General features: G+C 57.3%; 4 protein-coding genes across 6 annotated transcripts; all 4 read right to left on the bottom strand.

Annotated features, from left to right (window-relative positions):
* Positions 1–858: 858 nt before the first annotated feature.
* On the bottom strand, positions 859–3,734 carry S100A6 (S100 calcium binding protein A6). Its single transcript, XM_054011113.1, has 3 exons — positions 3,625–3,734; positions 2,159–2,321; positions 859–1,073 (listed from the first exon to the last, which is right to left on the bottom strand). Exons 2-3 carry the CDS (start codon positions 2,294–2,296, stop codon positions 939–941), a joined length of 273 nt encoding a protein of 90 aa, XP_053867088.1. The 5' UTR covers positions 2,297–2,321; positions 3,625–3,734; the 3' UTR covers positions 859–938.
* Positions 3,735–3,940: 206 nt separating this feature from the next.
* LOC128827260 (protein S100-A5-like) lies at positions 3,941–8,697 on the bottom strand. Of its 3 annotated transcripts, none has more exons than XM_054011111.1 (3): positions 6,717–8,697; positions 5,261–5,417; positions 3,941–4,647 (listed from the first exon to the last, which is right to left on the bottom strand). In XM_054011111.1, the coding sequence occupies exons 2-3, from the start codon at positions 5,411–5,413 to the stop codon at positions 4,504–4,506; spliced, it is 297 nt and encodes a 98-aa protein (XP_053867086.1). In that variant the 5' UTR covers positions 5,414–5,417; positions 6,717–8,697; the 3' UTR covers positions 3,941–4,503. The 3 variants fall into 3 exon arrangements, with proteins under 3 accessions (XP_053867086.1, XP_053867085.1, XP_053867084.1); XM_054011110.1 differs by having other exon boundaries at positions 7,985–8,697; XM_054011109.1 differs by lacking the exon at positions 6,717–8,697 and adding an exon at positions 5,903–6,418.
* A 2,167-nt stretch (positions 8,698–10,864) lies between these two features.
* Positions 10,865–13,780, bottom strand: LOC128827261 (protein S100-A4-like). Its single transcript, XM_054011112.1, has 3 exons — positions 13,672–13,780; positions 12,090–12,248; positions 10,865–11,202 (listed from the first exon to the last, which is right to left on the bottom strand). The coding sequence occupies exons 2-3, from the start codon at positions 12,228–12,230 to the stop codon at positions 11,038–11,040; spliced, it is 306 nt and encodes a 101-aa protein (XP_053867087.1). The 5' UTR covers positions 12,231–12,248; positions 13,672–13,780; the 3' UTR covers positions 10,865–11,037.
* Positions 13,781–14,928: 1,148 nt separating this feature from the next.
* On the bottom strand, positions 14,929–21,493 carry LOC128827122 (protein S100-A2-like). The gene is made up of 3 exons (XM_054010864.1): positions 21,376–21,493; positions 17,167–17,331; positions 14,929–15,495 (listed from the first exon to the last, which is right to left on the bottom strand). The coding sequence occupies exons 2-3, from the start codon at positions 17,311–17,313 to the stop codon at positions 15,331–15,333; spliced, it is 312 nt and encodes a 103-aa protein (XP_053866839.1). The 5' UTR covers positions 17,314–17,331; positions 21,376–21,493; the 3' UTR covers positions 14,929–15,330.
* Between the last annotated feature and the right edge of the window lie 1,242 nt (positions 21,494–22,735).

Raw genomic sequence — 22,735 nt, 5'->3', positions numbered from 1 at the left:
CGAGGCAAACGGCTGGGTCAGTATCTCCCTGCAGTTCTTTGCTAGAAGGGCTGGACAGCTCTGAGTGACCCACCCCAGACAGTCCCCCACGTCTCACAGCTCGGCGCTTCAGGGCTTGGGAGCTGTTAGACCAGGGGTCGGCCACCTTTCAGAAGCGGGGTGCCGAGTCTTCATTTATTCACTCTCATTTAAGGTTTTGCGTGCCCGTAATACATTTTAAGAAGGTCTCTTTCTATAAGATATAACTAAACTATTGGTGTATGTAAAGTAAATAAAGTTTTTAAAATTAAATTAAAATGCAGAGCCCCCCGGACCGGTGGCCAGGATCCGGGCAGTGCGAGTGCCACTGAAAATCAGTTTGTGTGCCGCCTTCGGCATGTGTGCCATAGGTTGCCCACCCCTGCATTAGGCCATGCCAAGCCAGGGTGTGACTCTAGCCTGCCGCAGTCGGAGTGTCCGCGTGCGCCCTCCTGATGTGCGTGAATAGTTTGTTAGGGCGGCTGATCTAGTCCTCACTGATGTGGGACTCGCTCACAGGGCATTAAACCTTAACACACAGTGCCCAGGAGTCTGCACCAGGCTCGCACGGGGGAGGATTCCCACCCCCCATTGCCAGTCTAGAGACAAGCCCTCTCCCCCCCGGCTTGGTGCATGTGACACGCAGACCTCTCCTGGGCAGGTGAAGTGCTGCAGCGTCTCCTGACTTTCCGCCCTCACCTGTTAAACCGATAAAATCAAGAAGGAGACCCCTTGTGGAAACGGTTCGTCCCAGCCCCACCTGGAGCCCAGCTCCTGAAACCCTCTCAAAACCCAACGACGTTTCCTGAGCTTTACAAAAACAGGCCCCATCAACAGCAGCAATGTACAAAAACTTTTATTGGATACGCAGTGACTCATCGGGGCGCATTCCCCAGCAGGCTGCTTCGGCCCGTCTACTACTAAGATTTCAAAACCTCGTTGTAAATCATGGCCAGGGCACCTAGGAAAGTGACGTACTCCTGGAAGTTGACTTCCTGGTCCTTGTTCCGGTCCAGGTCCTCCATGAGCCCAACAATTTCAGCATCCTTCAGTTTCTAGAGCCAGAGGAAAGCACAGAAGCCAATCACAACCCAGGGAGGGGACAGTCGGGGTTCCAGGTGCACTGGGGGCGGGGGGTACATCGGTGCAGGGTTTAACATTTCCCAGAAGCCTCCTTTCCTGGCCCACAATTGCTGCTATGAGAGGAGAGCTTTTGGTGGTTGGGTTTAGCATGCAGGTGCTGGGGGAGGGGGGAATAGAGGGAGGGGGCTGGTGGCCCCTGCTATACAAGAAGTCCACCTAGATGACCTGGTGGCTGTTCCCGCCTTCCACTCTATGACTAACACGGTGACTTGGGACCCCCCATAGTTTCTTCCCGTCATTTTTTGTTGTGTAAAGTGCAAAAGACGCCCGAACAGCCTGGTACACACTGGGTGTCGCCGAGCAGGGAGGCCTGAGAGCCCCCTGAACCTGGGGGCAGTTGCCTACGGCTCCTGGGGGGCACCCTGACAGCTGGGGATTGCTAAGTGCAGCGGCACTCTGGCCGCACACCCCCCCTTCACCCTGCCTGTCCCCCGAGCGGATGACACAGGAGCGGACTACACTAGATCTACACCCACGCCCGGGGAATTCTTAGCCGAGGAGATTTGCCAGCTTTGTAGCAGTCACAGTGATGCAGCAAGGGAGGAACAAGAGGGGGCTCTGGCCGCGGGCTGCAATATTTCTGCCTTCACAGAGAGCTGCGAAGATCTTCAGGAGGGGCTGTGGGTAAGGGCTCTGGAGTGGGACTTGGGGACGCAGGTTCTGGTCCCAGCTCACTTCCCACCTCACGCCCCTCCTACGCTTGGTCTAGTTCAGTTGTGAGCGTTTCAGGGCAGGGGTTCTCGTTTGTACAGCACCTAACACAACAGAGTCCCAACCCTGCCCGGGGCCTCTCTGCACTAACGTAATGCAAACAACCCTAACGCGTCTCCTTCACTCACAGCGGAGCCGGCTGCAATCAACAGGGAGCTGGCCTGGGTCACTAACGTGCTTACGACGATAACAAGAACAGAGGATGGACTTTTCTGGGGGCTGATTTTCACCAAGTCCAACATGCAAATCCTCAAACACCTGCGACCCCGTCTCCAGCCACACTCACCGCCCCAATGGTCAACTCCTTCTGGATTAGTTCCTTCAGCTCCTTCTTGCTCAGCGTGTTCTTGTCCCCTTCCTTTCCCGAGTACTTGTGGAAAATGCTGACCAAGAGCCCGATGGCCTGGTCCAGAGGTGCTGCCATCTCTGCAGGTCTGTGGTGGGTAGATCTGAGGGGAGCGAGGAGAAGACAGTCAGTGAGCGAGGCCAGGACACGGAGCCTCGGGGGAACAGAGGACCCGTTCTGGAAACGGAACCACTAGAACTGGAAGAGCAAAGCCTGCCCCAGAATCCCTGCCCTGGGGGGAAGAGACAAGCCTGAGGAGCTGGGAAGTTTGGGGAACTCCCCCTAACTCAGCCCCAAAGGACTCTGCTCTGTGAGCCACGCCCTCCCATCCAGGGAGCGCTCCACGGCACCTGGGGCCCTTTCCCCTGGCCTCCCGCCCAGCATCTCTCAGGAGAGCCGCATAAACGTGGCATCCCCAGAAAAACGAGGGTGAGGAGTTTCTGCCCGTCTCAGCGCCCGGGGAGGGAGCCAACAGACAGCGGGCCTGGGGGGGGGGGGGGGAGGGACCTGCACAGACTGAGGGAGGGTCTCAAATTTCCACGGACCTTGGCCTTGGTCCGCGAGGCACTGAAGTCAGTGGCCAGACCCCTGAGCAGCCGCCCCCTCCCCGCTGGCGCGTTAGCCCCAGGGGTGAGCGCAGCCCAGAGCCCCGCGGGGGAAGGTCAGAGGAAGAGGAAAGGCTGTAGGTGACCAGACCCCAGGGTGAGGGGCTCTGTGGTACGGCCAGAGAGACCACAGGAGGGCGACCAAGGGCCAAATTCGGTCTCAGGTCCGTGTCCTTCCTTCCATACGGGCCAAACCTGCCCCACCCGTTTGCCCCCAGCGCCAGAGGCGCAGCCCCAAGGTCCCTCACTCCCGAGGGGTCTAAGCAGCAGGGGATTCCTACAGCCCCCCCACCCGCCTCTTTCCATGCAAGGGGGGCCCGGACCCCGGTTGTACAGCGAGACGCGGGATAAAGCGGGGGCGGTCCAGTGTTGCCCCGCCCGTTTCCACAAGGGGTCGCCAAACCCGACGCGTTGGGCTGTGGCGCAGAGACTTGGCCACAGACCGGGAGTCGCCCAGCCCCGCCCGGCTCCGGCGGAGTTTTCCTCCCTCTGCACCGAGCCGGGTCGGAGGGCGCAGATCCCGCGCAAGAGGGGCGCAGATCCCGGGCGCAGACCCCGCGCAGATCCCGGGCGCAGCCGCTTCTTTGCTTGCGAGGCGCCCGGCGCGGAGCCGGGCTCGGGCTGCGCGGAGCTGCGCACCGTGTGGACACGGATCGGGCAAGCCCCAGGCAAAGTGGGGGCTGCCGAGCTCAAGGGAACGGACCCGGACCCGGACCCTGGGGCTCAGCTGCGTGCAGGGAGGGGGAGCCCCGCGCCCCCCGCCAGAGCCGGGGCGGGAGGAGAGGCACGAACCGGACTCACCAAGACAACGGAGCAGGCTGCGGGTGTGAAGGAGGCGTGGGGCTGGGGTGAGGGAGCCGCCCGCGGGCTGCCGTTATATAGCGGGCCGGAGCCCAGCCCAGCAACCCTGCCCACTGCCCAGAGGAGAGGGGGGCCTGGGTGTGGCTTGGGGAGACCACGCCCCTCTGCCCCCTAACCCCGCCCACTCATGTGGCTGCCCCCAATATGCCCTGCCCTGTACATGCCCGGGGCCCCCTCCCTGTTCCCAGCCTCACCCAGCTTAGCCCCGCTCTCCTGCAGCAGGCCGTGCCGGGGTGGGGTGGGGTGGGGTGGGGTGGGGAAGGCAAGGGGCGATCAGCAATGCTGGCAGATTCCCCCGGGGCCAGGGGCACCAGCGAGGCAGGATAGCACTGGGGGGCTGCCCTCCGTGACCCACAGACCACCCCCCACTGACCCCAGAGCGCCGCCCATCCAGCCGCAGGACAGTCATCTCCCAGCCCAGCTCCCTCCCGGGAGCCTGGAAACCAGCCAAGGCCCAGGGTGTGTTGTTATTACAGTTCTAGGTGCCCTTGGGGCCATGACTGAGATCAGGGCCCCACCCACATCCTCAAAGGGACCCACTGGGAGTCCGGCACCTAAATAACGAGGCTCTGGGCCATTGTGCCAGGGCCTGCAGAGACAGCCCCTGTCCCTGAAGAGTTTGCAGGCGAGCTGGCTCGATAGAGGGGCGTGGGGAATGGACCGACAGACAGGCGAAGAGAAAAGAGATCTTCTAGCCTGGCTAGACGGCCCAGCAGGGTGGATGGAAGGAAACACATGACACTGGGAGAACGGTGGACAGAACGCTTTTTATTGAAAGCAGCCGGACAGTGTCCCGGTCTCAGGCCCCCCTCCCCCCAGCTATTTGCTCTGTCCCCGGAAGAAGTCGTTGTAGGCCATACACAAGGTGGACAGGAAAACCGAGTATTCCTTGAAGTCGATTTCCTGGTCGCTGTTCCGGTCTAGGCTTTTCATGAGCTGCTCAATGCCGCCTTCCTTCATTCTCTGCAGGAAAGGGCGAGGGAAGATAAAACCTGCAGGGAGCCGCTCTGGCCCTAGGTGCTGGTTTTCCTTTCCCTGTATGGTAATCTGGCTCGTTAACGATGCAGGAGTCTCGCCCCTGGGCTCCTGCTAACCATGGTGCAGAACAGGGAGGAGACGTTACCGTTACTTTCCCTCCCCGTCGGGCAGCTGCGAAATGGGAGCAAAGCTTCCTTGGGAGGAAAACAATCCCCAGGCCTGACATGAGCACAGTGGGCAAAGATACCAGGCCAGATCCAGCCCTGGGGAAGGCATCCGTCCCCCCAGGACGGGCGGGGGAGCTGCGAGTCTGAGTTCACAAGAGCAAACTGATCCATTGGTTGGGCCAAAAAACTGGGGGGGAAACTTTGAAAAATGTTCGTATTTTCCCCCTACATTTCCTGTGGATTTTTTTTTTTCATGTTTTGGACGGAAAAAAACCCCAAATTTTATTTAGTTTTCAGTTCTGCAAAAATCTCAAATCTGATCCGTTTGGGGAGAAACCCAGGAGAGTTTGATCCGAACCAAAATGCTCATTTTGATCCCCCAAATTCCTCATTTTGATCCCCCCCCAAAAAAATGTTTCCGAAGCACTCACCTCCCCCAGGCCCAGCTCGTTCTTCACCAGCTCCTTCAGTTCCCCCTTGCTCAGGGTCATCTTGTCGCCTTCCTTCCCCGAGTACTTGTGGAAGGTGCAGACTAGGGTTGCCAAGGCCTTTTCCAGAGGCGTTTCCATGGCGCTCGTCCACATCGGTCTGAAAGAGAGAGCAGGGCCTGGCACGGTCTCGCGGCGAAACGGGGCTGCCCCGGGAAGAACTGTGCACACAAGCCCCAGTGAGCAAGGCGCAGACAGGCTGTGGTGGGGCGGAGGGGGAGTGAAGAGACCGGTCCTGCCACATTAATACTTCGCTTGCCACACAGCACTTCCCAGTTTCAAAGTGCTCTCCGACCAATCGCTTCTTCTTCTGGGTAGGACCCACCAAGCTCGGGGCCCTGGGCCTAAACAGACCCCAGCCCATGTCACAGGTGGGTGACATTGGCCTATTCAAGAGACAAGCTGGGGCTGGGGGGGAGAATATCTTTTCTTGGACCAACATTTGTTGGTGAGAGAGACAAGAAGCTGGGACCTCACTAATACCCCAGGACGGACGTGGCTACACCACCACGGCGTCCTCTCCTGTCATCACGCCGCCTCCTTTCTGCCCAGCGCTTGCAGCGTCTGCCTGGCCATGCCCGGTACCTGGGTAGAGCGTGTGAGCTGCGAGCGGGCTCCGGAAGGAGCTCTGATTCGTGGCATGGGGAGCCAGGGTGAAGTGGAGCCCGGGTGGCCAACCACATGCTGCATTGGAGGAAGCGACCGCGAGGTGGTTAAGCCGGTTGCATCCGGTCCCTTCCGGGGCTGCCAGCTGCCTGTGTGCCATGGCCAGAGCCCAGACCTGCTGGATACAGCCGTGACAGGTGGGAAACGTGGGCACCTCATTCATATCCCCCGGGGGATGGCGCTTAGCCGTGCAGGTGGTGCTATCCACGTCTTGCCATGGCCTGCTTCTCGGCTAGCTCACTGGTTACGGCATTGGCCTCGGGCCCAGGTACACCAGCGTCAATCCCCCGCTCTGTCCCTGCCTCCCTGCATGACCCTGGGCACATCCCCTCATCTCTCTGGGTCTCTGTTAATTGCCCATCCTTTGCCTGTCTTGTCTATTCAGACTGGAGGCTGTTTGGAGCAGGGTTTCTCAGTGCTGCCGTAACAACAACATGGGAAGCTGCCTGGCAGACGGATGGTTAATAATTAAGAGTGAGGATTATGAGGAAGGTCCTGTCCAGGGCTCCAGGGCAGTTGCTCCTGCTGGTTTACCCATTTCCCTTATCACGGGGCTGGCTCATAGGAAGTCAGGAGCTATAAAATACAGGGCTTGGTGCCTCAGAGCATTGCAACTCCATGAAGCCGTAAAGTGAGTAAATACCAGCAATAGCAGTTAGCCACAGGCAGGGTGCAGCCGGGCATCTTGGGGCTAAGCCCTGCCCAGAGATGCAGAGCTGTTCTTGTGACTCACCCGAGCAATCAGAGCAGGTGGGTCTGACTGGCTGGGAATTTCAAAGGCATTTAAGGGAATTCGGTGTCGAATTTTGTTGTTTTCCAATCAGATCTGGGTTCCTCACTCTCTCGGTCCCTGTCCCCTTCCCATGAAAATCCCACCAACTCAGATGTTGCAAATCTCTCCAGGACAGAGGGAACTAAGGGCAGCAGCAAAGATCCTGCAGGGGGAAGCAGGCAAGCTCAGGATGAGTTAACAAGGCAGGAATCTCCCAGAAGTGGGGGAAATGCCACCATGCCCCCAGCCTTCACTGCCAACCCGGCCTCTGGAAAATGAGCCACAGAGCATCCAGGCAAACAGAAAAACTGCTGCTGTAGCAGGCCAGGAATTCCCCCTGGGAATCTCAAGCCAACATTCCCACGAGGAGTTTAAAAAATCCTGGTTCCTCTTGGAAAAGTAGCGTCCCTTAGAGCCGGCTGGGAGGGAGAGAGTCCAAAGGGCCACTAGATCCAGGGTGCCAGGACTGGAGCCAGCAGGGCACCGCCGGGTGAGGCCAGTGCTGTTACTGAGTGTGCAAAGGAGGGAGCCAAGCCACCTTCCCTGGGACCCCCAGATGGTAGTGACGTAATCGGCGTGGCCCCGTTATCTCTCAGCTCAGGAGCCGGAAAGCAGGTGAGATCAGGCGATGTCTAAGCAGCCAGCCAGGGGAGAACTGCGCCAAGGAGACTGTGCCAACGCCCAGAAGCATCTCAGAGCCAGCTCCCCTGCAGCTCAACCCACGCCTCCTGGAGAGTGACTGCCACAGCTGGAGGGAGGCAGCCCCCTGGCACTGGGAATAACTGGGGGGAGGATGCACACCTGGAGAGAGGTCTGCACAGCTGTGGCAGGGATCCCCCAGCACTGTGCCTGCAAGGGAGGGTGTGCACATCTGGAAAGGGGCATGCATCTCGGGCGAAAGGGCCTTCTAACGCGGTGTGCCAGGGAGGGGTTTGCACATCTGGAAAGGGGCATGCACCTCTGGCGAAAGGGCCTTCTAACGCTGTGTGCCAGGGAGGGGTGTACACATCTAGAAAGGGGCATGCACCTCTGGCGAGAGGGCCTTCTAACGCTGTGTGCCAGGGAGGGGTGTGCGCAGCTGCGGAGAGGATCTGCTAAGCCTGGGCACGCTGCCAAGGGTGTGGCACATCTGGTGAGGGGAGGGAGAGAGAACCCACCGAGGCGGCACTCTGGAGAGTCAGTTTTTTAAAGGCCACAAGAGCCAATGTTATAAAACAAAACCAACTTACCAAGACGAGAGCAAAGGGAAAAGCAGAGAGTCCAGAGCAGAGTAGGCAGCTCCCTTTTATATGCTCGGAGCTCCCCGAGGGAGCCCGGGTTTCTAGCACGCCAGAGGACCAATGGAAAGCTGATCTTGTTGCCAGGATCCTGGTTGCAACCTCCCTCCCTGCCCATTGCTCTCCAGATGTTGCTTGAACTCAGATCTGAATTCTCCTGCACCTGCTCTTGTGATGGCCCAGGCATGCAGGTCAGATGGGCAAACCCCACACCCGCTGCCCACGTGAGCCTCTGACTTGTCCCGTTCTCAGTTACACCGGTGTCAATCCAGAGTGGCTCCACTGAAGCCAAAGGAGTGACTCCAGATTCACTCAGCAGAAGCCAGTCCCTGGTGTGCAGTGACTCGGGCGACGCCTCTCGCTAACAGCGCTTGGGGGGACAATCCCACCCAGGCCCAGGCCTGGAGCTGCCCGTTTATATGGGCACAGGCTGGGCCTAGGGCTAAAGGAAACAACAAGGGCCCTGTCACCCACTTCCTCGGCAGCAGCTGCTGCGTGGCACCTGCACCTGTGGTGACAGGGGATTTCCCGGTGAGCGGGATGCACAGGCGGGCGGGGGACCTGTCGCTTAGCAGCCAGAGGCTGGGAGCAAGTTTGGGACGAGCGCCAGCAATGAAGGTAGCTGGAGGATGCAAAGGGCCGTGGCAAGAAGGGAAGAGCAGAGAGAGAACTGGAAGGTTAAGGGAGGAAATGGGGGGGGGCAATCACAGATTTGGGGGGCAGGGGCTCAGTGCAGTGTCGAGCTCAAAGAATTCGTGGTCGTCCGATCGCTAGGGAGGAGCAAGACATATTGCATGGGGAAGACCTACCAAAGGCGGTTCCCGTGTCCTCTCTCTGCTCCCGCCACGCTCAGGCTCTGTCGCAGAGCCAGCCCGGGTGATCAGCACCCGGGGGTGAGACGCCTCGGTGCCAGGCCCTGCCCCAGCGGCCGTGTCCTCACTGGGGCTGCGCTCTCCTGCGGGTGCCGCCAGCCCGGCCTGGACCTCGGGGGCCGCATCCCGTGCTAAGTGGAGCCGCTCTGATCCTTTCCCAAGGGATTGTAGGAGAAGTTGTCTGTCCTACTGGGTGCAGGACAGGGGGGCTTGTGGGAAGGTATTGGAGGACTATCAGCAGGCCAGTGGCTTAACCTGCAGTTGCCACCCCAAGTGGAAGGAGAGCCTGGGCTTGGACTCAGCTAGCCAGCTAGCCCAGATTGCAAGCACCACGGACGTGAGGGGCGAGGGTGAGCTGGGGGTAACTCTGCCGTGAAGACAGATCCTCAGGGCCCGGTTCACTGCTGTCCTGCAGCTGCCGTCATTTGCAGCAGTGGGCATGAGACTGCCAGGTCGGCACGGTGACTTGCACACCCACTTGTGAGCACTGGTGCAAATGACGGCAAGAGGCACAGGACAATGGTGAGCCCGCCCTGGGTGTGTAACGGAGGGGGCGGGGGGCTCCCAGCCTGTCCTGACTGCAACAGGACTCAAAGGGTGTCATGTGATCTGGGAGGTGGGCGGATGGCTCTGGATAGAATAACCAAGCCTTTGTGCTTGGCGTGCATTGCAATTACACACTAATAACAACGGGCGTCTGTCCCTGCCGCCCGGCTCAGGCAGGACACGGCCGCGCCGCGTTGCCAGCTCCTGCAACCTGACCGGGAGTCTTGTGATTTGGGGCAGGGTTTCTTAAAGCCATGAGCTGCTGGAATCATGTGATCACCTGTGAATCCCAGCTTCCACCTACAGCGCAATCAGGTGTCTAGCCCGCCTGGCTGCTAGCGTCTCTGAGACCAGAAGACAAATAAAGATCCTGCATTTATTTGTAAAAAGAAATCTCATGACTTTTAAAGCCCCGACTTAGCCGTGCTGCAAGCGCTCCTCCCTCCCCGCAGAACCCTGGGTGCTGAGGCGGGTCGGCCTGTCCCACCAGGCTGGCTGCCTCGGCTCCTGGAGCAAGACAGCCTGTGCCAGGAGGGGCGGATGTTTGGGGCATGGGTCTGGGATCTTAACTGGCTTCAGCTGACGGTCATCGGTTTCCACTTCCTGCCCGCCCCCCTCTCCCCCGGGCACCCTGGGCTGCTGCTCCAGCCTTTGAAGCCGACGTGACTCGGGGTGCTGCGAGAACAGCTGGCCTCACATTGCACAAGACCCAGCCCTGGGGAATGCCCCGTGCTCGGCACTATTGCAACCCACTGAAAATGCAGCAAATTCTGTTTTATCCCAGCCGAGCCCGCCCCAGCTCGGCCCATCCCTGCCCATTTGCTGTTCACTCAGCGTGGCCAAACTCTGAGGTCCTTACTCAGGCGGCGCGCCCATCAGCCCCAGGGGCAGCTCTGCCTGGCTACCCACCGGCCACTGGGGTTGTCTGCACCTTCTCGGGGCTTCAGGGCCTGGGTTGCTGCTGTTTATTCCACATGCTGTAAGGTCACTGAGGGCCTGATCTAGGGGGAGAGGTCCACAGCTTCGGCTCACACCCCAAATTTAAACCCCCACACCAAATATTCCTGAAAAATGAGGTTTTAACCCCAGACCTTTAGCAGAGACCCCTACCACACGAGCTAAAGGAGTAATTCTCTTAGCTGGTAGCAGTAGTAGGTTGTTATCCTCTATGTGCCCCAGGCTCCAGGACCGTTAGCTCTTTCTGCTGTTAACTCAGCAGGCAAAGCAACAGAGGGGAGGGGAAATATATGGGGTTCTGCAGGATTCATTTTTTGTCATTGTTATACACCAGACCAGACTCAGAGGGCGAGGATCAGTCACGGTTCTATTTTTGTCCATGCCTGTGACCCTGGACAATAAAGAATCTGCCCATCAGCATGGTATCTGGGCACCAAGAAAACAAATACACCAGAGACCTTCTTTAAAGCAACCTTTATTGAAAGAACAACAGCTTCATAATGCAGGGGCGATGGGTGACGGACAATAAGCAGGGCGCTGTCAGCAGGGCACGGCAGGGATACACCCCAGATATTGCCCCCGGAGCTGAGTTTCTGGGGGTCTGTTCCCCGCTGCCTCCAGGGCCAGGCGTCACATCTTCCGGGGCATCTTGTCAGGGCAGTCCTGGAAGTCCTCATTGCACATCATGGCGACGCAGGCCAGGAAGGTCGCGTACTCCTGGAAATCCACTTCCTTGTCCCGGTTGCTATCCAGGTTGTTCATAAGCCTTTGGAAGCTGGCTTCATCGGTTTGTTTCTGCCACGGGGAGGGGAAGATAAAAAGCGAGTTTTGCGTTAAAGAGTTTGGTTCCTGAGCTGGTCCCCGGGCGGACAACTCCTCTGACCCACCACAACTCCCACTGCCTGGAGCAGCCGCCCGCATCTCTCGGCACCAGCAGCTTCTCATGGTGCATCGCACACTGAGTAGCTTGGGACACAGAGAATCCCACATCCAGCCAAAACTAGGAAGGGTATTTAAAGAGGCAGAACATAAATGCCCAAATTAACCTCAATGGCCCAGCCAGCTAACCCCCCGGTCCTTGGGGCAGGTGCCAGGGGATCTTTAATATCAACCCCATCTGTGTGGGAAGGACCCTGCCACACCCCAGTAACAATCCCCAGCTCTCTGAGCGCTGTGCCAAGGAGGTCGGTATCTTTAGCCCCATTCTACAGACAGGGAAACTGAGGCAAAGACAGGTGAAATGACATGCCCACAGTCTCCAACAGGTTTTGAACCCAGGTCTCCTGAGTCTCACTCCAGTGCTCCGTCCGCTAGGCCGCACTGTCATCAGTGCCTCCCACAAGGAGCCACCCACGTGGGCCCAATGGCAGGATCAGGGCCTCCGTTTTCCCAGCGTATCTGAGAGATACGGTAGCACACACCCCAGGCCACAGCAGTGGGCCAGAACTGGCAGAGAACAGAGCACCGACTGACTCCCCCGGTCTATCTGCTGTGTCCCATGAACATCGCTAGCCACCTCTTCGCCCGGCTGGCGCTTGTGACATGTGTCAGGAGCCTGGCCCAGGCTGGTCCCATCCCACCACGGGTGACTGTCACTAACGCGCCCCGACCGGCTTCCCAGCTCGCGGCTCAGCCCAGCGGAGATGGGCCCAGCCCCCCAGCCGAGCCTCCGTTGCCCTTACGCTGATGTAGCTTGGCAGCTCCTTCGTGACCAGGTCCTTGAGCTCAGCCTTGTTGAGCTTGAATTTATCGCCTTCCTTCCCAGAGTACTTGTGGAACGTGGAGACCATCGTGTCCAGAGCTCGCTCCAGGGGCCGGGCCATCGTGCACCGCTAGCAAATCTGACAGGGAGACGAGGGATGCTTGTTAGAGGGGGGTCCACCCCACTGGGGAGCACAAACCGGCCTGGCCAGGGCAAAGAAGTTACAGTGTAGGACGGCATGAGCTCTGCTCCGTGAGCTTAGCACGGCCTGCGTGGCTTTACCTGGGCATTGCCAGCGAGGAAAGAGACCCCAAGCCAGACAATGGGGCGAGGGGCTTCTGTTTTCATAACTGGGAGCCGGTGGTAATGGGGTGCAGAAAGCCAAGGTAGCTAGACACGGGGATCGGTTACCCCGTCGCACAGCTAGGGCCTTGTCTTTCCAATGACTTTGGGCACCGCACCGTGTAGGACTTCGGCCTGGCCGAGAGGTGTTTATGGCCAATCAGACCTTCAGAAGCCCCGTATTAATGATAACCCTCTTCCTGCATGCTACGAGCAGTATGCCTCACAGACAAGCACCTGTCAGGGCTGGTCTAGAAAATACTTAGTCCTGCCATGAGTGCAGGGGACGGGACTAGATGACCTCTCGAGGTCCCTTCCAGTCCTGCAATTCTCTGATCGCTTAAACATCACCAGCCCATGCGGTGACCTGAGCTCAGCCCACAAAGGTGCTGAAACGTGGCTAATTATACGTCCACGCGGGTGCCATCTGCCTCCGTTAGCGGCCCAGCGCAATGTCCCACCGGTCCCAGCAGAGAGTCACGCCCTCCTTTGGACCATGGGCTAGAACTAACTCAGGCTCGGAGGGGCAGCTCCTGATCTCCGTCGCACTGGGCTCAATCCAGGGTGACTCCACCAACTGTCCCAGGGTCTGCCCCAGAGCAGGCTCCATCCTGCGTCAGGCCCTGCCTGCCCCGTGATGTGCCCCACGGGCAGGGCACACTGATGTGTCATTCCTTCCTGCCTCCACTGCTCTCCTACTGCCAGCACAGGCGGGGCGTTGGCTTCTGGCACTGCTGCCGAATACCAGCCCCGAGGCGAGGAGGGGAAAAACTTGGGGACAGAGGGGTGGCAGCAGGGGATGGAGGAGGAAAGCCCCATTGAGAAGAAGGGACTCTCCAGCCGCACCATGTGCATTGGCTGAGTTCAGCTGCAAGAACTGAGTGAAGGGGACGGTTACTGGCCCGCGCAGAGCTGTGTCTGGAGGGGCTCGGCCGCCCCACCTCTGCAGCAGAAGAGAGCAGCGCAAGCAGCCAGATGCAAAAAGCAGCCTCTGAAATAAAGTCCGCCGGCTCGGCAGCTGCAGAAAGTCAGTGACTGGCTTTCCCTGCTGACTCACAGAAACCATTGGCTCTGCTGCCCTCAAAGCCAGACCCCCGGTGGTTGCCCAGGGGAGCCCCCCCTCCCCGAACGCGGTGCGGCGAGGCAGACCCGAAATGCAAACTGCTGGCCTCGAAGAATAATCGTAGCCGCCCAAACATCTTAGAAGAAAATAAACTTACCCAGGCAACCGAACAGGAAGCTGAGCGAGGGAAGGCAGAGCCGGAGTGGAGGCTGAGTAACAGGGCTTAATATTTATAGCCCTAGCGAGAGCTTCGAGGGACACCCACTTGGGGGGGTTAGAATTAAAAAGAGGCCAATGGAAGTGCGAGTCTTTTTGCAGACAGCTGGCGGGAGAACACGAATGCCCCTGGGCCATCACATACACACACACCCCCGCCCTTTGATGATGCTTTCCAGCTGTTTGGCAAGGAGGGATTTTCACCCTTGGTTAGGCGAGAGGAAGGCTGGGGAGTGGGGGGAGCCACCAGCCACACAGGCCATGAAATCCTGCTTCCAGGCCTTAGCTCGGGAGCGGCAGTGGGGGGGAAGGGTTGCCTAGATGGGATGGAAAATCAGTAGGGCTGGACAAAGGGTGCATGGGGGAATTGAGGAGAATAGCATCTTCAAAGCCCTTCCCACACTCCGGCTCTGCGAGGTGACAGAGATGTCGGAGACCTGCGTGACTTTGCAGCTTCTAGCGAAATGCACCTGCCAGCTCGCTGCCTAAGCATTTATATAGGCCTCCTTCACCCTAGGGTCACAGCGCCTGGCACGCCAGGTCTGTCTTGTCGTCCCCCTCGTCTCCAGGGAGGAGCCGTTTTCCACACTGCCTGCGTTCATGTGTTCATTCTGGGGGGACCTGGCCACCACGTGCTGAACGGTCACTGCGCCCAGGGTCATACGAAGTCTTTATTAATATTTCAAACCAGCCAGTCTGACAGGACAAGCGAAGAAAACCCACGATCAGGAGAGAAAACCCAGAGCCGTGTCACCCTGCTGCAGTGGAAGGAACTGGTCCTGACTAAGCAGTTGGCTCTGGACTCGTTCCACGCTCATGGCAGTCAATTCTGAACAGGGCAAATATGGCAAAAATACCTCCAGGATTGGTGGTGCATCTCCAGCGCCCTGCTCATGATATTATTTAACTAAAATGAGATGCAAATGATTCATATTTCATAACTGCAAGGACTGTGCGGTGGAATTCAGGGTTGAGTAACTTAATCCTGTTTGGGAAGTTCTTGTCATGAACTGGCATGTGGGTTGGAGTGCTGCTGCCCTCTGCTGCATGCAGTCAGCTCAGATCAACCATGTGTCATGAACCCTGTACTGCAGCGTTGCTCAACATTTTCAGGCTCTCATTCAGTCACAAATGTATGTGACACCCCCCTCCCCAACACACAACACATTAACTATGAAAGCAAGAGTACAACAATGTCTCAATGAAGCCAATAGAACTGATTTGTGTGGCTGTGTATTGAGAGGTTGACAGAGCACACTTCACCTGGATGGACCGGGCCGTGCTGGGAGTGGGGAAAGGAGATTTGCTTTGCTGTAGACTAATACATTTTTCGATGCCTCACGAACCCCCGGTTGCCTTTCAGGACCCTACTCTCCAGGATTGAGAAACAAAGCTCTACTGCTGCTCGGTGAGGGAAAGTCTCCTTTAGCTCAAGGGAGTGGCTCTGTGTATTTGGGTCAGGTAGACGCAAGTTCAATCCTTGACACACCATGACCTTTCCCAGTGTGAGGTTCCCAGGTAGCGGCACGGTTGCTGCCAGACCTATAAGTTTGCTCTCCTGCTTTGTATTCATGCCCTGTACAAAGCCAGCTGGGTGGGTTTATTGTCCGCGTGGCAGAACGACAGGGGAGTCCAAGAAAAACTCATGGCATAAGGTGCACGCCACCGCCACGAAGCGAATGTACTCCTGGAAGTCAACTTCCCCATCTCTGTTAGCATCCAGGATGCTCATCAGTTCCTCAAAGGCACCTTCCTTCACTTGGACCTGGGGGCAAGAGTGAAGATGAGTAACAGGGCAAGAGAAACCCCCTTAGGAGTCTTTCAAACGCGGTGATGGCCAGACGGGACAGATCAGCTAGTGGTTAGAACAGTAGGCTACAGTTCAGGAGACCCGCCTTCAAGTCCTGTCTTTGCCACGAATTCTGCGACGGACTCTGGGCAAACCGCTCCGAGCTTTACTCCCAGGGGGTAATAAGGGACCAATAATTAGTCTAGTTAGGCAACTTTGCAACAAAAAAACTTCAAAAACAGACTCCAAAGAGAGACTGCTGAACTTGAATTAATATGCAAATTAGATACAATTAACTTAGGTTTAAACAGAGACTGGGAATGGCTGGGTCATTACACTGATTGAATCTATTTCCCCATGTTAAGTTCTCCTCACACCTTCTATGGGTCATCTCGATTATCACTTCAAAGGTTTTTTTCTCTCTCCTGCTGATGATAGCTCATCTCAATTGATTGGCCTCTTACAGTTGGTCGGGCTACTCCCACCTTTTCCTGTTCTCTGTATGTATAAATATCTTCTTACTGTGTGTTCCAGTCTATGCATCCGAAGAAGTGGGCTGTAGCCACGAAAGCTTATGCTCTAATAAATGTGTTAGTCTCTAAGGTGCCACAAGTCCTCCTGTTCTTTTTGCGGATACAGACTAACACGGCTGCTACTCTGAAATCTATTTAGGTTGTAAGCTCTTTGGGACAGGAACTGTCTCTCCCGATGCATTTGTACAGCGCTGGTTCAAGGGGCCTGGATCACGCGTGGGGCCGCTCGGTGCCACCGGAACCTATGTAATAAGGAGCTGAGGAAGAAATGTCCGTCCCAAGCGGGTTGCGGAAGTTCGACACCTTTCCCTGGTCGCTGTCAGAGGCAGTTATCATTCCTCTGCCCTGTGATGAAATGCTGGTCCCCCACCACCACCCCGGTTTTCACAGGCCCAGCCCCATTCTGCAGGGGCTGGTCACGTCCTGCCAACTTGGCTCATAAGACATTGAAATCGGACCAAACTATCCTCAGAGCTGCTGTAACCCCTGGTGACAGCCCAGCACCAGGCCACCAGGGCATGGTTGCTGGGCAGCATTTGTACGGCCACGCACGGGGTCTGCTTCCAGTCCAAGCCAGAACCCAGAAGAGCAGGTGTAAATCGTCATGTCCCATTCCAGAGGCTGGTCCTCATAGAGGATAACAGCCTACTACTGTCATCTGCTACCAGGGCTACTCTTCTCGCTCAAGTGGCAGAGAGTCCAGGCTTTGGTCCCAGAGACCTGGGGCTCAGATGGAGCTGGTGGGGATTTGTCCATGGGACAAGGAAAGATACGTTGAAAACAAATAAAAACGTCAAGAGGCAGCATGGCCTAGTGGATAGGGCTCTAGCTAGAGAACTAGGCTCTTTCCTGGCTCTGGCACTGACTTGCTGGGTGACCTTGGTCACCTCACTTCCCTTCTCCATGCCTGTTTCCCCTCCCACCCTGGGTCTATTAGACTGTGAGCTCCAGGACTGTCTCTCCTGCTTGGTCTGGGCAGCTGAGGCCGCTAGGTCCTGGGAATTATTGTCATTCACAGTTTGTAACCAGTTCGGGGTGGAGACTGCTCTCGTCTCATCCCAACGGCTCCGTTCCAGCCTGCCTGGGCACCCTCTACCTCCGCACGCTTACTCACGTCTCCCAGGCTGGGCAGCTCCTTCTCCAGCAGCTCCTTCAGCTCCCCTCTGCTGAGCGTGAATCTGTCGCCTTCCTGTTTGGAATAGCGCTGGAAAGTGCAAACCAGCACGGCCAGCGCCTGCTGCAGCGTCTGCGGAGCGGCCATGGCTCCCGCCCGGTGGGGCTGAAAGGCAGGAGCAGCGCAGGTGGGTTAGCAGAGGCCACGGCCCCACTGGGGAGACAGAGAACGTGGGGGGCCCTTTGGGTGGGGCGTGTAGAGGAACCGACCCGGGGAGCTGAAGGTGGCCAGGTGGCCGGTTTTCGAGTGGAACACCCGGTCGAAAAGAGACCCTGGCGGTTCCGGTCAGCACCGTTAAAAGTCCCGTTGGCGGTGCTGCGGAGCTAAGGCAGGCTAGTCCCTACTTGTCCGGGCTCCGCACTGCGCCCCGGGAGCGGCCAGCAGGCCCAGCTCCTAGGCAGGGAGGCCACAGGGCTCCACGCGTTGCCCCTGCCCCGAGCACCAGCTCCGCACTCCCATTGGCCAGGAATCATGGCCAATGGGAGCCGCAGGGGCGGTGCCTGCAGGTGAGAGCAGCGTGCGGAGCTGCCTGCCATGCCTCCGCCTAGGAGCCGGGCCTGCTGGCCGCTTCGAAGGCGCAGCGCGGAGTCAGGACAGGCAGGAACCCTGCCTTACCCCCTGCTGCGCCACTAACCGGGAGCCGCTGGAGGTAAGCCCGCGCCCCAACCCCCTGCCCCAGCCCTGAGCCCCCCCAAACCTGGAGTCCCCTCCTACACCCCAAACCCCTCATCCATGGCCCCACCCCAGAGCCTGCACCCCCAGCTGGAGCCCTCACCCCCTCCTGCACCCCAACCCCCTGCCCTAGCCCGGAGCCCCCTCCTGCACCCTGAACCCCTCATTTCTGGCCCCACCCCAGAGCCCACACCCCCAGTTACAACCCTCACCCCTCCTGCACCCCAACTCCCTGTCCCAATCCAGAGCCCCCTCCCGCACCTTGAACCCCTCATTTCTGGCCCCACCCCAGAGCCTGCACCCCCAGTTAGAGCCCTCACCCTTTCCCGCACCCCAACCCCCTGCCCCAGCCCAGTGAAAGTGAGTGAGGATGGGGGAGAGCGAGCAACGGAGGGAGGGGGAATGTAGTGAGCGGGGGGCAGGGAAGGGGGGAGTGGCCTCAAGGAAGAGGCGGGGCTAGGGTGTTCGGTTTTGTGCAATTTGAAAGTTGGGAACCCTAGGCAGCCCAGGGAAGGCCCAGCGCCTCCCAGCTTTGAACAACTCATGCCCAGGTTGGTTATTGCTCCACCAAACCCTGATGGGGCCGTCTAGCGTCCCCGGCCCTCGAGCAGCGACGTGAGCCGTGCAGGGGAGGTGCTGGGGAACGGAGATAGCGACTCGGAGGAGTTTGCCCTGTGACCACGGAGGTGCCTTTTGCCAGCGCTAAGCCGGGCTGTGTCGCCGGGGGCATTACCAGCGCCTCAGAGGAGGCTCTCGCTCGACGCCTCCGTTTTCAGAGGTCTCTAAATCACACACCCACCGTCCACGTCGTCTCAAACTCAGCAGAAACATTCGACCTTGTCCCCCGGCCCGGCCTACCGGTTCTGAGGCCAATCCGTCTCTCTTTGTGGAGTCTAGAGGGGAACCCAGCACTGGCCTTTGAATGGAGACCCTCAGCTCGGAGGTGGCTCAGACGGGCCGGCGTGGTGCCAGAGTCCACTGCAGCCTTCCCGTTGATTTCAACGGGCTTTGCACCAGGCCCTGGAGTACTGGGGCGCCCTCCCCCGTGACACAGAAACACGGGAGAGGTGCCATGTTCTGCAGCTGATGCGTCCACTGGGAGATACTCTGGGGACAGAGGCCCGACCCCCTCCCTGCCCCCCCCACACACACACAGGAATTTCTGCTGGGAATATCGAGCCGCGTACGGCCACTGGGTCCCGCATTAGCTGCAAAACCAAACCTGGTAGCCCAGGAGAGGCCTTGCTTTGGAAAGGGATTGGAATCGTACAAAGTTGAACCACAGCGGGTGTTTCCTTCCCCTCCGCACACCCACACGCTGAGTCACTCCGGCCTGTGGCAGGCAGCGCCTGCTTTTCCACCAGCTCCTCCAGCGTCCCTGCTCTGGCCCGCCCAGCTCGGAGGAGGCAAACGAGCTGAGCTGTGAAGGGCCGGGGCTGGGGGGTGTCCTCCAGGGAAAGTCCCCTCGGGTAGCTTTGGGCAGTTTGGTGATCAGTAGAAAACATTAGTGAGAGAGAGAGAGACACGTTGTGGAAGGAAGGAAGGATAGATAGATAGATAGAGGGGGTGTATGGGGATAGATAGATAGATAGATAGATAGATAGATAGATAGATAGATAGATAGATAGAGGGGGTGTATGGGGATAGATAGATGGGGGTGTCTGTGGATAGATAGATAGATAGAGGGGGTGTCTGGGGACAGATGGATAGATAGATAGAGGGGGTGTCTGGGGATAGATAGATAGATAGATAGATAGATAGATAGATAGATAGAGGGGGTGTCTGGGGATAGATAGATAGATAGATAGATAGATAGATAGATAGATAGATAGATAGATGGGGTGTATGGGATAGATAGATAGATAGATAGATAGATAGATAGATAGATAGATAGATAGATAGATAGAGGGGGTGTCTGGGGATAGATAGATAGATAGATAGATAGATAGATAGATAGATAGATGGGGTGTATGGGATAGATAGATAGATAGATAGATAGATAGATAGATAGATAGATAGATAGATAGATAGATAGAGGGGGTGTATGGGGATAGATAGATAGATAGATAGATAGATAGATAGATAGATAGATAGATAGATAGATAGATAGAGGGGGGTGGATGGGGATAGATAGATAGATAGATAGATAGATAGATAGATAGATAGATAGATAGAGGGGGTGTATGGGGATAGATAGATAGATAGATAGATAGATAGATAGATAGATAGATAGAGGGGGGTGGATGGGGATAGATAGATAGATAGATAGATAGATAGATAGATAGATAGATAGATAGAGGGGGGTGGATGGGGATAGATAGATAGATAGATAGATAGATAGATAGATAGATAGATAGAGGGGGTGGATGGGGATAGATAGATAGATAGATAGATAGATAGATAGATAGATAGAGGGGGTGGATGGGGATAGATAGATAGATAGATAGATAGATAGATAGAGGGGGTGGATGGGGATAGATAGATAGATAGATAGATAGATAGATAGATAGATAGATAGAGGGGGTGGATGGGGATAGATAGATAGATAGATAGATAGATAGATAGATAGAGGGGGTGGATGGGGATAGATAGATAGATAGATAGATAGATAGATAGATAGATAGATAGAGGGGGTGGATGGGGATAGATAGATAGATAGATAGAGGGGGTGTATGGGGATAGATAGATAGATAGATAGATAGAGGGGGTGTATGGGGATAGATGGATAGATGGATAGATAGATAGATAGATAGTCAGTCTTCATGGTGAGGATGACCAAGCAGTGTTGGGCCAAGGCCAGGACAGTTTCCTGGCTTCTCCAGAGGGGACACAGGTGTATGGGGTCCTGCAGGAGTGAGGGGCCCTATTGCCAGTTCTCCCCTCCTGTGCAGAGAGCCAGACCTCAGCCCTCCCCGGGCAGGTGGATAAACACCCCCGCCCTGGCAGGGCAAAGGCAAAGGCAGGAAAATGCCCAGTTCAGCCCGGCCCTCCTCGGGGGAGCCAGCAGCCGGTTGAAGGGCAGCGGGCACGGGAGACGAGATGGATGCAGCGGGGCTCAAAGGGATGACGCCGGCCACAGACACAACCCTGCTCTTTCCAAAGCTCTTCTCATCTGCCATCCCCGGGGGTTAAAATACATCATTCCTAGAGTGGTCCCGGGCCAGGCCAGGCGGTGGTTTGGCAGGGCGGCCGCTGAGTAAATCCCCATTTGCCTTGAAAATGGGAGCCAGCCGGAGAGACGGACCGAGCGCCCAGCCAAAGGCACATTGCAAGGGGTGTGGCGGCTTCCCCTCCTCTGCCAGGGCTCCCCCATTCCCCCCCTCTCTGCTGCTGCACACGTGGGCCCCATCACGCCAGAAACCTCTACCGGCATCGCTTCCTGGGAGCGGCATCCCCACAGCTGGAACATCGGGGCAACCTCTGGAGCCCAGCCCAACCCCTCGGGGAAAGATGGCAGCATTTAGGAACAAAACTCACCGACACGGACAACGAGGTTAAGGGTCCGGGGCAGCCCAGCGTGAGCAGGCGTGTAGGGAGGGTGGGAACCGTCCTGAAGCCACCAGCTTTACCAGCTCCCGGTTCAGACTCGGATGGGCTCTCCCAGGCATCAGGTTAATATCGCAGGCAAGTCTGGGAAACGGCCCCGAGCCAGATCCACCCAAGAGTTGCATCAAACTGGCTTCGAATCCACGCCCTGAGCCGCGCATGGAGTTGGAGCAGCATCACAGACGGTTTTGAAATCCAGGCTGGGCATTTGTCTAAACGCTTTGCTCTGGGAATTGGGGGGGTCAACTCTCCGGCCCGTCTTATCCCGGAGGTCAGACAATGTCCGCAATGGGCCCCTCTAGCCATCTGTGACTCCACGAATCCCCCAGCACACGGAGGGTCCTGGACTCCTTCATTTACTGAGCACAAGCGTTTCAGCTGGGGGGTCTCTCCCTTCCCATCCGTTCAAATCCTTTCTCCCCCTCTGGTGGGAGGAGGGAATCGAACCTGGGTCTCCCATATCCCACTGGAGTGCTCTTGCCACAGGGCAAAAAGTTATAAGATGGGCACCAGCTGCTGCGCCTCTTGCCAGCTTCTGAACAGGACCTGACCAGAGATGCGCTCGGAGCTCGCCTACCAGCCCAGGCCCCACACACAACTGGGACAGCCAACCGCCTCTACTCCCGGTGCACGGGCCTTTCTGGGCGTGGGCGCACAGGCAGTGGGGCTGGGGTCCAGAGGCAGTGACGTAGGTGCCTACAAGGCTCAGCAGGCGTTTTGTGGATCATAGTGGAGCCAAGACTTGGACTTAGGCCCCTAAACCTGAAACTCGCCTGCCCAAGCACCTTCCTGACCCCACTTCCTGTGCCACGTTTCGGGGGTGACCACCACTTCCCTGCTGCCCAAGGGGGTGCAGATAAACACATCAACCCCTGTGAGATCCAACCAACAGTCTGTTCCAAGTGCTGTATGCCCCTCACTCTGCAGTAGGGCAACGCCAGATTAGGCGGAAGGAGCCCAGGACTATATTCCTGTCTCATGTCTCTTTAAACAAAAGCTCACAGGTGCAGTGCTGGCTTTGTTTCTGGTGTCCGTCCGTCCCCCAGGATTTGTAAACTTGTTCAAACTTCCCAGATAAATAGTTTCAAGAACTTGTGAGCTGTTCAGCTACTCTGGCACCAGCGGTGCTAAGAGAGACACCGAGGAGCGAAGAGAGACAGGCTCATCGTGACATGGAAAAAGCTCACTGGCGATTTCTGCGCTTTTACGTCCTTTGAGAGGGTGGTTCAGGGCTGGGGAATGAAGTGTCATTAAACCTTCAGGGGCTCGGTTTCTTACCCGGAGAACGCAG

Source organism: Malaclemys terrapin, chromosome 21 (assembly GCF_027887155.1).
Source record: "Malaclemys terrapin pileata isolate rMalTer1 chromosome 21, rMalTer1.hap1, whole genome shotgun sequence".
Classification (NCBI taxonomy): domain Eukaryota; kingdom Metazoa; phylum Chordata; order Testudines; family Emydidae; genus Malaclemys; species Malaclemys terrapin.
Note: the sequence above shows the minus strand (reverse complement) of the source record. Positions and strands in the feature narration are given on the sequence as shown.

Bases quoted from the DNA above. Each gene is read 5' to 3' on its own strand.
- LOC128827122 (XM_054010864.1), bottom strand. From the start codon at position 17,313: ATGGCCGCTCCGCAGACGCTGCAGCAGGCGCTGGCCGTGCTGGTTTGC. The intron at 15,496-17,166 runs GTGAGTAAGCGT...TCTTGCCCCCAG, and splicing joins AGCTGCCCAGCCTGGGAGAC to GTCCAAGTGAAGGAAGGTGC.
- S100A6 (XM_054011113.1), bottom strand. From the start codon at position 2,296: ATGGCAGCACCTCTGGACCAGGCCATCGGGCTCTTGGTCAGCATTTTC. The intron at 1,074-2,158 runs GTGAGTGTGGCT...CTCTGGCTCTAG, and splicing joins AGGAGTTGACCATTGGGGCG to AAACTGAAGGATGCTGAAAT.
- LOC128827260 (XM_054011109.1), bottom strand. From the start codon at position 6,000: ATGTGGTTGGCCACCCGGGCTCCACTTCACCCTGGCTCCCCATGCCAC. The intron at 5,418-5,902 runs GTACCGGGCATG...TCTCTCTTTCAG, and splicing joins AGCTCACACGCTCTACCCAG to ACCGATGTGGACGAGCGCCA. The intron at 4,648-5,260 runs GTGAGTGCTTCG...CCTTTCCTGCAG, and splicing joins ACGAGCTGGGCCTGGGGGAG to AGAATGAAGGAAGGCGGCAT.
- LOC128827261 (XM_054011112.1), bottom strand. From the start codon at position 12,230: ATGGCCCGGCCCCTGGAGCGAGCTCTGGACACGATGGTCTCCACGTTC. The intron at 11,203-12,089 runs GTAAGGGCAACG...TCCCCGTGGCAG, and splicing joins AGCTGCCAAGCTACATCAGC to AAACAAACCGATGAAGCCAG.